The 13,615-nt window shown below is 45.9% G+C and overlaps 2 protein-coding genes across 2 annotated transcripts; both read left to right on the forward strand.

Annotated features, from left to right (window-relative positions):
* Window positions 1-4,660: 4,660 nt before the first annotated feature.
* LOC135810449 (uncharacterized) lies at window positions 4,661-6,203 on the forward strand. The gene is made up of 3 exons (XM_065323942.1): window positions 4,661-5,314; window positions 5,534-6,042; window positions 6,161-6,203. The coding sequence occupies exons 1-3, from the start codon at window positions 4,760-4,762 to the stop codon at window positions 6,201-6,203; spliced, it is 1,107 nt and encodes a 368-aa protein (XP_065180014.1). The 5' UTR covers window positions 4,661-4,759.
* A 14-nt stretch (window positions 6,204-6,217) lies between these two features.
* Window positions 6,218-8,655, forward strand: LOC135810450 (uncharacterized). The gene is made up of 3 exons (XM_065323943.1): window positions 6,218-6,570; window positions 6,766-7,413; window positions 7,867-8,655. Exons 1-3 carry the CDS (start codon window positions 6,496-6,498, stop codon window positions 8,653-8,655), a joined length of 1,512 nt encoding a protein of 503 aa, XP_065180015.1. The 5' UTR covers window positions 6,218-6,495.
* Window positions 8,656-13,615: the final 4,960 nt, after the last annotated feature.

The raw sequence follows: 13,615 nt of genomic DNA on the forward strand, positions 1-13,615 counted from the left end.
GCTCGTGAGCAGTTTTGCTAAGAGTGATGATGGATATCCATTTTTCAGGAAAACTGAGCCCAGGAAATCGAGTTCAGGTTGTAATTTACTGTCAGCGCAAATGCGTCTTGCCCTATCCACCAAGTTCCGGACTAAATTGATCTTGTACTGGGCCGAGCAATATGAGTCATACATTATAATTATATTGGCCAAGGATCTGCTAAAACCACCCTTTGGTGCTATTTTGCCGAAAATGAGTTTTTGGCGGGAAGTTGGTCCCTGGCCATTGCCCAAACATATGGTGAAGTATTAGGCTCAAATTGTATAATAAATTATATTCATTGAAATATGACCCATCTTATGAAAGCTTTTGGTGCATAAAAATGCCGAAAATAATTGATATTCACAGTATAATTCGTATCTGAGGCTTCATACACCTGTCATACACCTGTCTATGTACAGAGAAAAACTATTTTGCACAGTTATCCAGTATTCTACTATGTATGTTCCGAACATATAATTAGGACATTGGCCGTCTGCTTGGTCTGGTGCTGGGCCGGTGATATCTCTGCTCTCTGCGTGGCAGTGCTGACGAATCTGTTGGTGCAAGTACTTTGCACGCTCGGTGAGATTCCAGCCGTCTCGAGCGTCACTGGCAGATGATCAGATGCCAGGCAGTAATACACTTTTGATAAAGGTCACGGGCCACGTTAGCTTCATCAATATGAGCTTTGAGTGCGTCAGTGTGCTTTTAAAAGCGAGTTTCTGCCGTTCTTGCCCTTACGATCTGAGACTGCAGATCGGAACATACACCGCACACATCTTCTTTTGGCCTCATAATTATCACATCACTGCACTCGCTGCTCCATATTTTCAGGAACGTTGTGTATGCTGCTGTTCCTCCAGCCTTGATATATTCAGTATGCGCATGCTTCTTGGTAGACAGGTGGTAGTACTAGTAGCACATGGCAGGTAAGTTGGAGCGGGCCTCTGGCCCTGGCCCCTGGGCCCCAGGGAAGTCCATTGATGTCACCATCGTTGCAGGCAGCGCATTCCAGGGCAAAGTACCCGCACGTGCGTGCTGAGGGGGGAGCGACAGCATGCTCATACTCATAATATAATAATATTCGCGGGATCCGCGTTAGCATCACTTGAATGTTCAGAAACACACAAGCTATAGCCTTCGCTTCCGCAGGCCACCACTATGCCTTTACACCTTAGTGGCGAATGCAGACCTCACAAGTGAGTCAGGGGAGAGGAGGTGAGTCTCTCAACCAATCGGGCGTGTAACGGCCCATAACCCTGTAAACTGCATCCTTGTTATCCTCACTCGAGCTGTGAGTACCCAGTTGACCGTGGGTTTCGGCGCAGTTCAACACGCGTAAAAAGTCTTTTTACACGCTCCCTGCTGCCAGCGCGGGTCTCGAACTCGGGACCTCATGATTCGCAGGCAGGCCTGCAAACCAATCGGCCATATGCGTTGGTCGCTCATACTCATACTCCTTTAAAATTTTGTTTTAGCTTCCACTCCTTTACATAATGATTATGTGCGTACATGATAACAGTCTGGCACACCTCGTCACCATCCACTTCATAGCGATAAGTCTTAGTGGACCGGACCTTTCTCCGCGCTGCATCCATTGTGCGATGCTTCCATGGTGAGAAGTAACTGCACCGCGTCGTCTAAACACATCGAGCTTTCCAGCGACGTAACACTACTACTAACAGTACAGCTCCTCGTTCGTCATTGCGAGCGCTGTGTTGCGTGCAGTGAGTAGAGTATCCAGTGACACGTTCTTGAAACAGTTGACATCGGCACAACTGCAGCACTTGTCCACTCGCGCCTGTACCTCTTCAACAGTACTGGGCGCCGCCTGGCCACGGGATTTCTTAGGTTGGCCCTGTCCTCGGGCGGCGAGGGCTTGTGCTGGCTGTAGCGCTGGCGACTCGTCCAAATTCTCCTCCGCATCGATCGCAAGCGCGATCGGCAGGGTCACGAGCGGAGAGGCGTCGGTCGATTCGTCATCGCTCTGGTCGTCAGAATCTTGATCTGACCACCCGAAGAACGATCTATCGTCATTTGGCAGTGCTGACGACTCCGCTGCCGAGAATCCGACAACAATATTTGTGCGAACGAGCGCCTTCGTCCTCCTTCCGCCAGGACTGTCACCTGCGATGATGAGAAAATCGAGACGTGCTGACGTTTTCATCATTTTCTCCGAAAAATTACACAGCACCGAAGGGTGGTTTTAGCAGATCGCGTCTTGCCCTATCCACCAAGTTCCGGATCTTGTACTGGGCCGAGCAATATGAGTCATACATTATATATTGTCCTGTAAACGTAGGCTTACGATAAACCGATGTGACAACACCATCACACGTCCTTTCGACTAAGACATCCAAAAACGACAATTTTCTGGATTCTTCGTGTTCACACGTGAAGCGCAGCGCAGGATGGACATCATTCAATTCAGTTAGAAAGGCTTCACTGTCACGTCTTGATTCGAAATAGGTAAATGAGTCATCCACAAATCGAACGTACAACTGAGGCCACTTTACTTTATCCATTCTCGACTCGCAATATCCAACGCCCCAGTCAAATCTGCCGTTAGCGACCTCTGCTGTTTTTTTGTTTTTTTGTTTTTTTTGTAAAAGCCTCTTTTACGGGCGAACAAAACACAATTTGCCATGGCGGAGAGAACAAATCACATAATGATGACGTCGCATGTGATCAGACAGCAAGAGAAGCATAGCATAGTCCGCACAATCACGGGGCAAGGCTCAACGGGACACCCTAGCCTCCACGACAGCCAGGCCTGGCTGTCGTGGAGGCTGCAGGGAGGCACAGCAGTAGGAAGTAACGAGCGGGTTCTGGGACAGGGGGCGCCCGGGTCCCAAAAAATGGGGTATTATTGAAAAATGGGGTACTAATAGTACCCCATTTTTGCGGTGAAAATTATTTTTGGCCCGGTTTTTTTGCGGATAAAAATATGTGCCAGGGGGTGCCCCTACCTCAAAAAAAAGGGGGTATTATTGAAAATATGTATTGGGGTGTTATGCTCTACCCTAAACAATAAGGTAATATGGTGTCATGATTTGGAATTCTACATGTATCATTAATTTTGATTTTTAGGGTGTGGGTAATATGTCCTACCCTACATCATAATATTGCATTCCGATGTCTAAAATATTACTATTTCAAATGTCAATGTTATCTCACTTTTTCCAATTTTATATTAATCAGAACTCATAGTTTTGCAGTATTTTGACTTGTAATTTCAATTTTTCGGATCATTTTCCGGACGAGAACGCGCGTCGACACCCTGCACACATACTCCGCAATCTCCATGGGAGTCAAGTCCACCCGATCCGGGTGAAGAAGCATGGGTCTTAGCTCGTAGGCTGTGCCCAGATCGGTGAGTAACCGAACGGTTAATTCATCTTTATTACTACAAGAAAATAAATAGAACTTCTCTACATATGGTTCGGAGGTTGACCAGGCCGACATCTTTGATCTGATAGAGAGAGAAATTCTGGAGACGGTACTCGATCATCCAATGGACTCAAAAATGAATTGTGAACCAAAAATGAAATTATATCAGGTTTTATAGGTCCCGCCAAGTCCCGTCCCGCCGGGTCCCGCCTCCGGGAAGGTGACGACCTTGGAGAACACGGTGAACACGGTGCGCGCCAAAAACCAAAACGTTGCTCGCGACATGCCGTGTCTTTTTTTGTTCGGGTTTGGAATCTTTCCATTGACATAAGTCAATTAGTTTTCCATCTATGTCCGTAATCGAAAGGTCCATGAGGTGTAGAATTTTTCTAGCTTTCCTCTCGTATAATTCTTTTCGACATACAACAATTCTTTCTCGAACTTTTAGCTGCTGGAATACCGGATTCATCTTGACCTCAGATGCACAGATCAGGCATCCATGCATTGACGTCACAGTACATCATTGCAGCACTGATTTCACTGTGAAGTGTGGAACATGGGTCAATGCGCGATAAAAGGATGAACGTGATTTCAGCGGGAAGTGCGCTAATTGGTCACATGTTTTCAGCGGGAAGTGCGGTAAGTGGTTAATTGTTTCCAGCGGGAGATGAGTGGATTGGTTAATTGAAAAACAACCAGTTATTCCGAATTCAACTATTACGAAAACCCTATAAAAATAGGTCCTCGGTACCTTGTCAAGCCATTGTGTGGTTGTCCGCCACCACCCCTGCTCAGGATGGAACCCCTTCGGAAGAAACCTCGTCAGTCTTTTGATGTAGTGAGATCATCTGATCTGTTGCAATTCTTTAGTTATTGTCCTGATCAAGAGTTTGCAGATGTACTAAAGTTTTTCTCTCATGTTCTACCGTCGCTGGAGCTGCTTCTTGAAGAGAATATTGAGCAATGGGGTCAGTACAAGTGTTCTTTGGTAGTTCAGGTGGTGATGCAGAAGCTGAATCCTGCTACAGGACAAATGGTTTCCAACACATTCTTCTTCCGATCGAGTACAACGCTGGTGCTCAACACCATGGAGCTGAGGGACCTTCTCAGTACAATGATTGCTCAGATCAACGCTCGTCTTGATGATTTCGTTCGTCATGGATCAGGTTGGGTAGTTGAACGGATTTCCTGTTTACACATCGAAATGTCACGCTATTGTGTACTTGGAGGAAGTTCGTACATCCCCTTGCCACCGGAGTTGAAGTCGAAGAAGGCCATTGTTAACGTGCAGAACACTGACAACAAGTGTTTACTGTAAGTATAGCAGTGGGGTTTCAGTGTTGTGTTATGGTGTATGGATTGAACTGTATGCCGCCTGTCCATGTCTTATGTCATCCGTACTTTAGATGGTCAATACTGGCTGCTAAATTTTCGGCAGACAAGTCTCGTCCATGTCGTCAATCGTCGTACGCAGAACATGCGGATACTGTGGATGTGAGCGGCATCGAGTTTCCAGCAAAACTGGAAGACATACCAGTCATCGAAAGACTGAACGACGGTCTTTACATCAACGTCTTCGGATATGAAGAGAAAGTCATATATCCGTTAAGAATTTCTCAGCAACCGCAGTCCGCCATCAATGTATTGCTCATCCAAGACGAACGCAATGACGTGGAGGTGCAGCACTGGGTGTGGATAAAGTCATTCAGTCGTCTTGTTGCTACTGGAGCACGTCGAGCACATTTCGTCTGCTTCAGATGTCTCTCAACACACGTCACGGAGAAGGCATTGAATAATCATATGATGTACTGCAGTGAACATCCTGAAGCTACGGTGGAGATGCCAAAGGCTGGCGATAGAGTGATGTTCAGGAATGTGAACAAGCAGCTTCAAGCCCCATTTGTAAGTAGAACACACTGTGGTCTGTTTTTTTTTTTTTTTCTTTCTTTACTGCACATGTTTCTTGACTCTGAGTGTTCACCTTTCTGCTGTTTTACTCGGTGTTGTCTCTGCAGCTATTCCTAATTCTCTATCTGTCCTTTCTGCTGTTTTACTCGGTGTTGTCCCTGCTGCTATTCCTACTTCTCTCTCTCGCTCTCTCTCTCTCTCTCTCAAATGCAGGTGATCTATGCCGATTGTGAGGCTTTCATAGAACCTCTGTCCGCTGACAATAAAATCGGTCATTCGACATTCCAAAAGAACAAGCATGTAGCCTGTTCCTGTTCGTACATTGTAGTACGATCTGATGGCGTCGTCACGAACCGTTTCTTCTACCGTGGAGAAGATTCTATGTTCTGTTTTCTGCTGTCACTTGAGCAAGAGGAGGAGACTATCCGTGATGAGCTTCTAGCATGTAATGCTGGTCAAATGATCATTTCAGAAAGTCAGCAACGTGAATTTGAAACGGTAGTCTCCTGTTGGATCTGTGGTGAAGCGTTGGGTAGCGATCGTGTACGTGACCACTGTCACATCACCGGTGCTTATCGTGGTGCAGCACACAACCATTGTAACCTGAACATGCGGATTGAGCCGTTCAAGATCAAGATTCCTGTGATCTTTCATAACTTGAAGGGATCCGATTCTCATCACATCATATCTGCCATTGGGAGAACGTCCATTGATGAGATTACGTATGTGAACGAGAAAGGACAAGAACGGGTACGTTACATATGCGTGGTGTGTGTGTGTGTGTGTGTGTGTGTGTGTGTGCGTGTGTGTGTGCGTGGATCATGATGTTTTTCTAAGAAGGAAGATCATTACTATGTTGGTACTCATATTCACGTTTATATGATTGATATTCATCTTTACAGCTGCACCTTAAAACTGTGTCTCCTCTTTTTCTTTCTTCTTCTCAGACCAAGCGTCTCGGTGCTATCAACGTGATTCCCATCAACAGTGAAAAATATGTCACATTCGGATGGAGACAGTTCCAGTTCATCGACAGCCTGGCATTCTTGAACACCTCCCTAGACCGGTTGGTTTCGGCTACACCACCAGATGCATTCGCCCTTCTATCCGCACGATTTCCAGACGAGGATGAACGCAAACTGTTGACACGAAAGGGTGTCTACCCGTATGAATATATGGAGTCGTACGACCAATTCGAAGAAACGCGTCTACCACCCAAGGATGCATTCCACTCAACGCTAACGAACACGGTGAGTAGTGTGACAGATATAGTAGATCTTTCTCTCTTTCTTTTTTCACCATCTTACTTCGAAGTACTAAAATAAGCCAAAATGTGTTTGAACGCTTCCTGCAGCTTCATACTAAATAATTGATTTTGTGGGCGAACTACTAAAATAAGTTCGTTGATTTGTTTTTCTTTTTGGTGTACATTTTCTATTCCCTAGGGTATCAGTGATGAAGATTATGCCTATGCGCAAACAGTATGGACTGCGTTTGACTGTGAAGATCTAGGAGACTATCACGACCTCTACCTGGAGACTGATGTGCTGCTGTTGGCTGACGTTTTCGAAAACTTCAGAAGAACTGCTCACGCAACCTATGGATTGGATCCCGCTAATTACCTCACCTTACCGGGATTTGCCTGGGATTCGCTGCTGAAAATGACGAAGGTGTCCCTTCATCTCATTTCCGACATTGACATGTTCAACTTCATTGAGCATGGCAAAAGAGGTGGCATAAGCATGGTGTCCGCTAGACACGCCACCGCCAACAACAGATATCTATCGGAATACAATCCAGACGAGCCGTCAAGCTTCATCCAATATTTAGATGCGAACAATCTATATGGATGGGCCATGTCTCAACCCTTGCCCGTGTCGGACTTCTGCTTTGAAGCAGTGACGGATGATCTTCTGGAGTCGGTACTCGATCATCCAATGGACTCTTCGACGGGATACATGGTGGAGTGCGATTTAAGGATTCCAGATGGTGTGCATGACATGATGAATGATTATCCGTTGGCTCCTGAGCAGATGAAGGTGACACGAGATATGCTTTCTCCATATCAGACCCACATGGCAGAGAAACTAATGGTAAGTCATGGTCTATCTGGTGGATATGCTTGTATTAATCTTCTAAGGTTTGTGTATATCTATACTGTACTCTTGTAGGTGAGCGGTTTGGAAGCGAAGAAACTGGTGCCAAATCTACTACCGAAAGAGCACTATGTTCTGCACTACAGAAACTTGCAGCAGTATGTGTCCTTGGGTGTGGAGATTACAGATGTGCATCGTGTGCTCTCCTTCACACAACACCCATGGATGAAGCCATACATCGACACTAATACTGACCTGAGAAAGCTATAAACTTCTGATTTCGAGAAAGACTTCTATAAGGTGGGTACTCCACTTCATGTGTGTGTGTGTGTGTGTGTATTTAGCGATAGTGTGGGATCTAGTATGTACTGGAAGTGTGAATGACCTGAAGATAACAGTTTTCTTATTGTTGTTTTTCTTGTCTTTTCTTTGTATGCCTGTTTATCATAGTTGATGAACAATGCTGTATATGGCAAGACCATGGAAAACGTTCGAAACAGAGTAAACATCAAGCTCATTCGTGAACAGGATGAAAAACCACGTCTCCAGAAAAGCATCAACAAACCTTCGTACATCCGCAGTGTAGCCTTTGAGAACGATCTGATAGCAATCGAGTTTGCCAGGACAAAGGTGACTCTCAATAAACCCATTTATGTGGGTACAGCCATCCTCGATCTGTCGAAGCACTTGATGTATTCCTTTTACTATGAAGTTCTCCTACCCCGCTATGGACAAAATGTACGTTTGCTCTACACTGATACTGATAGTCTGATCGTACATATTCAAACCGATGATCTGTACACCGATATGTCAAACAACATAACAGCCTATGACACATCCAACTATTCACCATCCCACCACCTGTACAGCACGGTCAACAAGAAGGTGGTAGGGAAGTTCAAGGACGAACTAGGTGGCAAACCCATCAAGGAGTTCATTGGTTTGCGGAGCAAGATATACGCATACCGCTGTGAAGACAACGACGACAATGGCAAGCGTGCCAAAGGTGTGCAGAGAAGCGTGTTGAAAAACACCATAACCGTCGATGATTATCGAACATGTCTCGTCGAGGAGTCTCAGCTGAAGAGAACAATGAATGTTCTTCGAAGTCGACGACATTGCATTCACGGAGAGGAGCTACGCAAGATTGCCCTCAGTGGATTCGACAGTAAGCGTTACATTCTGGAGGATGGTATCAACACCCTGGCATTCGGACACAGGGATATTCCAAAGCACTGAGGGATTTCCACACATACTAGAGCATATGTCATATCTTCTCATGAAATACATTGTAAATACTATGCGATTCATAATATTCACGTTAATCCAAAGCATGAGCTACATTGTACATATGAAATGCTAATACTTTTTGAGATCATTCACATCCTTCTTTGTTAACCAGGTATGGAATTTTTCGTCTTGATAACCCCTCCATTTGACGAGCCGACTGTTCTTGTTGTATTTCAACACCTTATCGAATCTCAATCCTGTGTGTCTGGCATGTTGTAGCTCAGCTCCATAGAACTGTCCTTGAATGACTTCTCCCATCAGGTCTTGAACACGATAGGTGTGGGGTACAGTGGGTAGGACATCGTTTACCACGAACACTTCCTCTGTCCAGTTGGGCGTGTACCCTTTCTCGAAATGACGTTTAGCTACAGCCAAACGCACATCATCACCCACTTTGAATTTTGCTGGTGATTGCTTCGAGTGTACGTCTGCATCTTTTGGTTTTCCATCAAGAGAAGCTTTCGTGGGACTCATGCCGATACTGCGATGTTTCGAGCTGTTGTACTTGACCATAAGCTGAGGAAGGACGTCAAGATACTGTGTCGTAGCTTTCTCCGTGAAATGGCGCCACATTCTGCCTTTCAGTGTTCTATTGAAGCGTTCCACCACCACGGCTTTTCCTTCGTTGTGGGTGCTGTACATGATGATGTTGTGATCCTTGACCCATTGCTTCATTGTTGCATTGTAGAACTCCTTGCCTTCGTCTACCCATAGTTTTTGTGGTACCCTGTTCGATGTTTTCAGGATCATGTCGAATGCATCCCTGACAGCAGAGCCAGTTTTGGTTTTCAGGGGTACTGCCCAGGCATAGCGACTGTACAGATCGATGACGGTCAGCAGGAATTTGTAGTTCTTGTTGCTTCGGGCAAACCGTTGCATATCCACTAGATCGGCACTCCAGATGTGATCCACAGACCTGCTCTTCACCTTGCGTCTTTTGAAATGCACTCGTCTGGGTTTGTGCAATTCGTTAGCCAGTTGCGTGTGGAATGGTGTGGACTGCGACTTCTTCTTCTGTCTTCCATCATGAAGTGCTTTTTGCACTTTCGTATCCCACAAGGCTCCACCACCTCGCAAGACACCTAAACTGAGAACCAGTTGATCGTTTTCCAGCTTTTCATCCTCATCGAAGACTCTTCGGAAAGTTCGAAGTGCTTCATCCAGACCATATTTGGAAAATAGCTTTCCCATCAATATGGCATACCATCCACATACTGCTGTGCTTCTGTCTTGAACGGCTTGGGTGTTGGTGATGATCTTACAGTCTGCATAGGCTTCTTTAAAGAAATCGCACAGTGCAGGTTCAGTGTAATCTTGCTCCATAGTGTATAGACTGCGTCCGAAACTGTCAAAAACCAGGATCACGTTTTGCTCGCGACACACGGTCAACCAATGATGTCCACCTTCCGGTGCATCGTACACCGGTAGAACGTTGTCGGTGTTGACGATACAAAAGTCTCCATTGTTCAAGGGTGGTAAGAGGTCGTAACTTGTACACCCCACGAACCCTCCAACACCATTCAATCTTCCTTTGATGTCGGCACTGCTGAGAGGGTAGTCCATTCTTGATCATAGCCTGAAAATTTTCGCGCACGTGATCACATTGAACGTCCACTCAGGATATCCTTGATGATACGAGTGATCCTGCTTTTATCCTTCAGAACCTCTTGAATGAATGATGCATCGTCCACCATCACCTTTTGTGCTCTGATCATGAAATGCTCGGGATGGATCAATTTTGCTTCAGTTGTTCTACCATACGTAGAAGTCATATCGTTGAGATCTTGAAACTTGAGCTGCGATCCTGGTACAGCTAGCACTAGGGTGGCTAGTTCATGAATCTTTCGTTCTGATCGAAGGAATCCATCGACATGTTTGTGGATTCCCACCGCACCCGCTATGGTTGCAAACGGGTACCTGGACATGTAGATGCGATTCGTCTCGTTGACCAGAGTAGTGTAGTCGTTCATCGTCTGCGTCTTCAGGGCATCCGCAGCCGCTTCCACCCGACTCCTGAACCTCAGTCGATCTTCATCGTAGAGTTGCAGCAGTTGTGATCGGCTTGTGAAATAGTTGCTCTTCAAAAAGGTTGCCGGTATATTTGTATGTCGGAGGAAACTGTCCAGGATTTGTAGGATCCATCGGTCAAATTCGTGGTCTTGTAATAGATTGAAAGGCACCGATGTTAAAGGTGCCTTTCTCTTCTTCCTGACATCTGCAACGGAATCGCGAACTTGATCGGTAGTGGAATCATAGTTGAGTATGTTGGATGCAATCACATTTCTCACAGACGGGTAACTGATGTGATCGGGATTGTTTTTGAAGTGGGTGTCATATAGACGCTTTACTCGCGGATCAGCTTGCAGTTCCAACAGGGTGGAGGTGCTCAAACTGTGATCTGGCACTTGGGAAAGAACTTTCTTGACGCTTTTCAAGTAGGTATTGTAGTTATTACCTCCTTTTTGCCGCATGAGTGGTGGTATACCGAGAACTTCCCACGAATTTACTCTCTTCTTGAGGATGTGTTGAGGATGTTTCGACATAAACTGCAAGGTTTGCAACCTTTTACGCTTGGGTATCGAGAAGGATCCCTTTCTGGACCCCACCCTCTGTATACTGCTCGGTAGCCCATTTGAGAATTTCACCGTAAGATGCTCCATTCTTATTCATGATTGGAATTTTTTTTCAATGTTTCGGCTAACTTTTCGGCTAACTTTTCGGCTAACTTTTCGGCTAACTTTTCGGCTAACTTTTCGGCTAACTTTTCGGCTAACTTTTCGGCTAACTTTTCGGCTAACTTTTCGGCTAACTTTTCGGCTAAACACGCACATCAACGAGGTTTTTATTCAAAAGTCACCTTTAATGCAGTGTCTTCGCAATACGTGTAGTACTGATTAGAAGAGCAATCAATGGTTAGGATAGGTCTGCGACACACCGCCAATAACTTCTCATACAATCTAAAGATAATGGATGACTTCGTGCACAGACCACCAAACAGAGTATTGAGATAACGCTTGATATTGCTTTTATCAGTGAAGCGAAATAGATACATAAAGTTTGCATTGATCTTCATGTCCTTAATGTTATCAAAGCTCTGAGAGAGAAAGAACACGTTCAACTTATGATGATGACTGTACATGGTGAAGAACTTGTAGAGACACTCTCTTTGGCTGCCGTGCTTCAAACCCATCACTCTGATGTCATCAATGATCACATAGGTGTTAGGCTGGAGATCCATGTCTTCGATACACTCGGGCATGGTGCTGTAATGCTTGAAGGATTTGAGGCTTGGGAGACGATACTGATCGGCCGGCGTGTTGGAGATGACAACTATACGCTCAGGTTGCACACGTTTCAGGAGCTTGATGAGAAAGTAGGATTTACCCATGTTGCTCTGTCCCAGAAACAATACGTTTTGACCCCAGGATTTCAGAGCAGGAATGATTTCCGTGAACCAATCCTTAGACTCGAACTGAAGACCAGGAATGTGCAGCCCGTGTCGAGCAGTGGCCGTGGTCGGAACATCGTCGTTCCTTACGGGACTAGTCTTTTTCTTCCTCCCGATTTCCTGTCCAAGGAGCGAGATAAAGTCCATGATCAGATGTTGTAGGATGGACCGATGTGAGCGGAACTCATAGAAGACGGTCCTGCACTGTTAATGTTCTGTCGAATTTTTTGAGCAAATGGAGTTTCAGGACGGGTTAGGGATCTACGAGGTGCAGACAGGAACGATGAAGCTTCGTCGAGGGCACGATGTCCTAGTTTTTTGAACAAGGCCCTTCCTTGTTTCTTTATTCCTCGTGCCCTGCGGCCTTTGGAGCGAACTTGACGAGCTGGCTTCTTGGTTTTTCGAGATGCTCGTTGACGAATCTTCTTCGGTGCATGCCGACGACGACGACTTTTAGTGCGCTTCATGGCACCTGCTGAGCTTCCCTTCCTTACTCCTCTGCCGAATATTTTATCCATTACGTTGTCACCCAGTGATGCCATGGTACCCATGGCCAAGGGAGCAGCCAGGTTCGTCAGGAGTGGTATGGCCTTGGCGGCTAATCCTGGTGGAATGGCTAGACCTCCTCGGTGCATGGCAGGGTTGTAAGCTGTTTTCATTTGCGTTTCCACAATGTCTCCGGACTCTCCTCTCCCCAAAAGCATGGGAAGAAGTGTCATTCCTGCCATGGCAGCCAGGGGTCCAAGTCCACCGCGTTGCATTGCATCTTGTTTTGTCGTGGGTTCCGCCATCTGCTTTTCCATCTCATCCGGTCCAGCACCGATTAGGTTTTTCCAGAAGCTCTTTTTCCAGAAGAATCCACCGTGTTGTCGACTCGATGTTTTCAAATCACCACCGTAGACACGATGTCTGGTCTCCAGGTCACCACCTTCCATGATGCCCTTTTACTACTAGGTCGGAATTAATTCATACAACTTCGGCTTTGATACCTTCATCTTTGCTCATGGTGTACAAGTACTTGTCCATGCAGAGAAGGTTGACTTTGATCGAGGCACCATTTTCACTAGGTCTCCTCACGGGGGCGTTTGTCACGTCGCTAAATTGATAGTCGATGGACAGATTTCCTCTCGATCTTGGATTGTCTGTGGTCCGATCCAGATTCAAGTTGATAGGCACCATAAAGTAGTGATTGCAGTAATCTGCAGCGGTGATGGGGATTTGCGTTCCATACGTCTTGCCGAAAAAGTCTTGAACCAGATTGTAGCCACGCAGGTAGGAGGATTTGTTGTAATCGTAGAAGTATTGCCCTTCAGTATTACGACTCACATCCCACTGGAACTTGAGCGGGTTGTCAAAGAGCGTCTGGTCGTTGACAGTGACACGAAGTTGACTGAGATTTGCATGAATCATGGCCAGTCTGTTCGAAGAATGCGATGCTTCACCTCCAGCCAATGCTGGCTG

Source organism: Sycon ciliatum, chromosome 2, assembly GCF_964019385.1.
Source record: "Sycon ciliatum chromosome 2, ocSycCili1.1, whole genome shotgun sequence".
Lineage (NCBI taxonomy): Eukaryota > Metazoa > Porifera > Calcarea > Leucosolenida > Sycettidae > Sycon > Sycon ciliatum.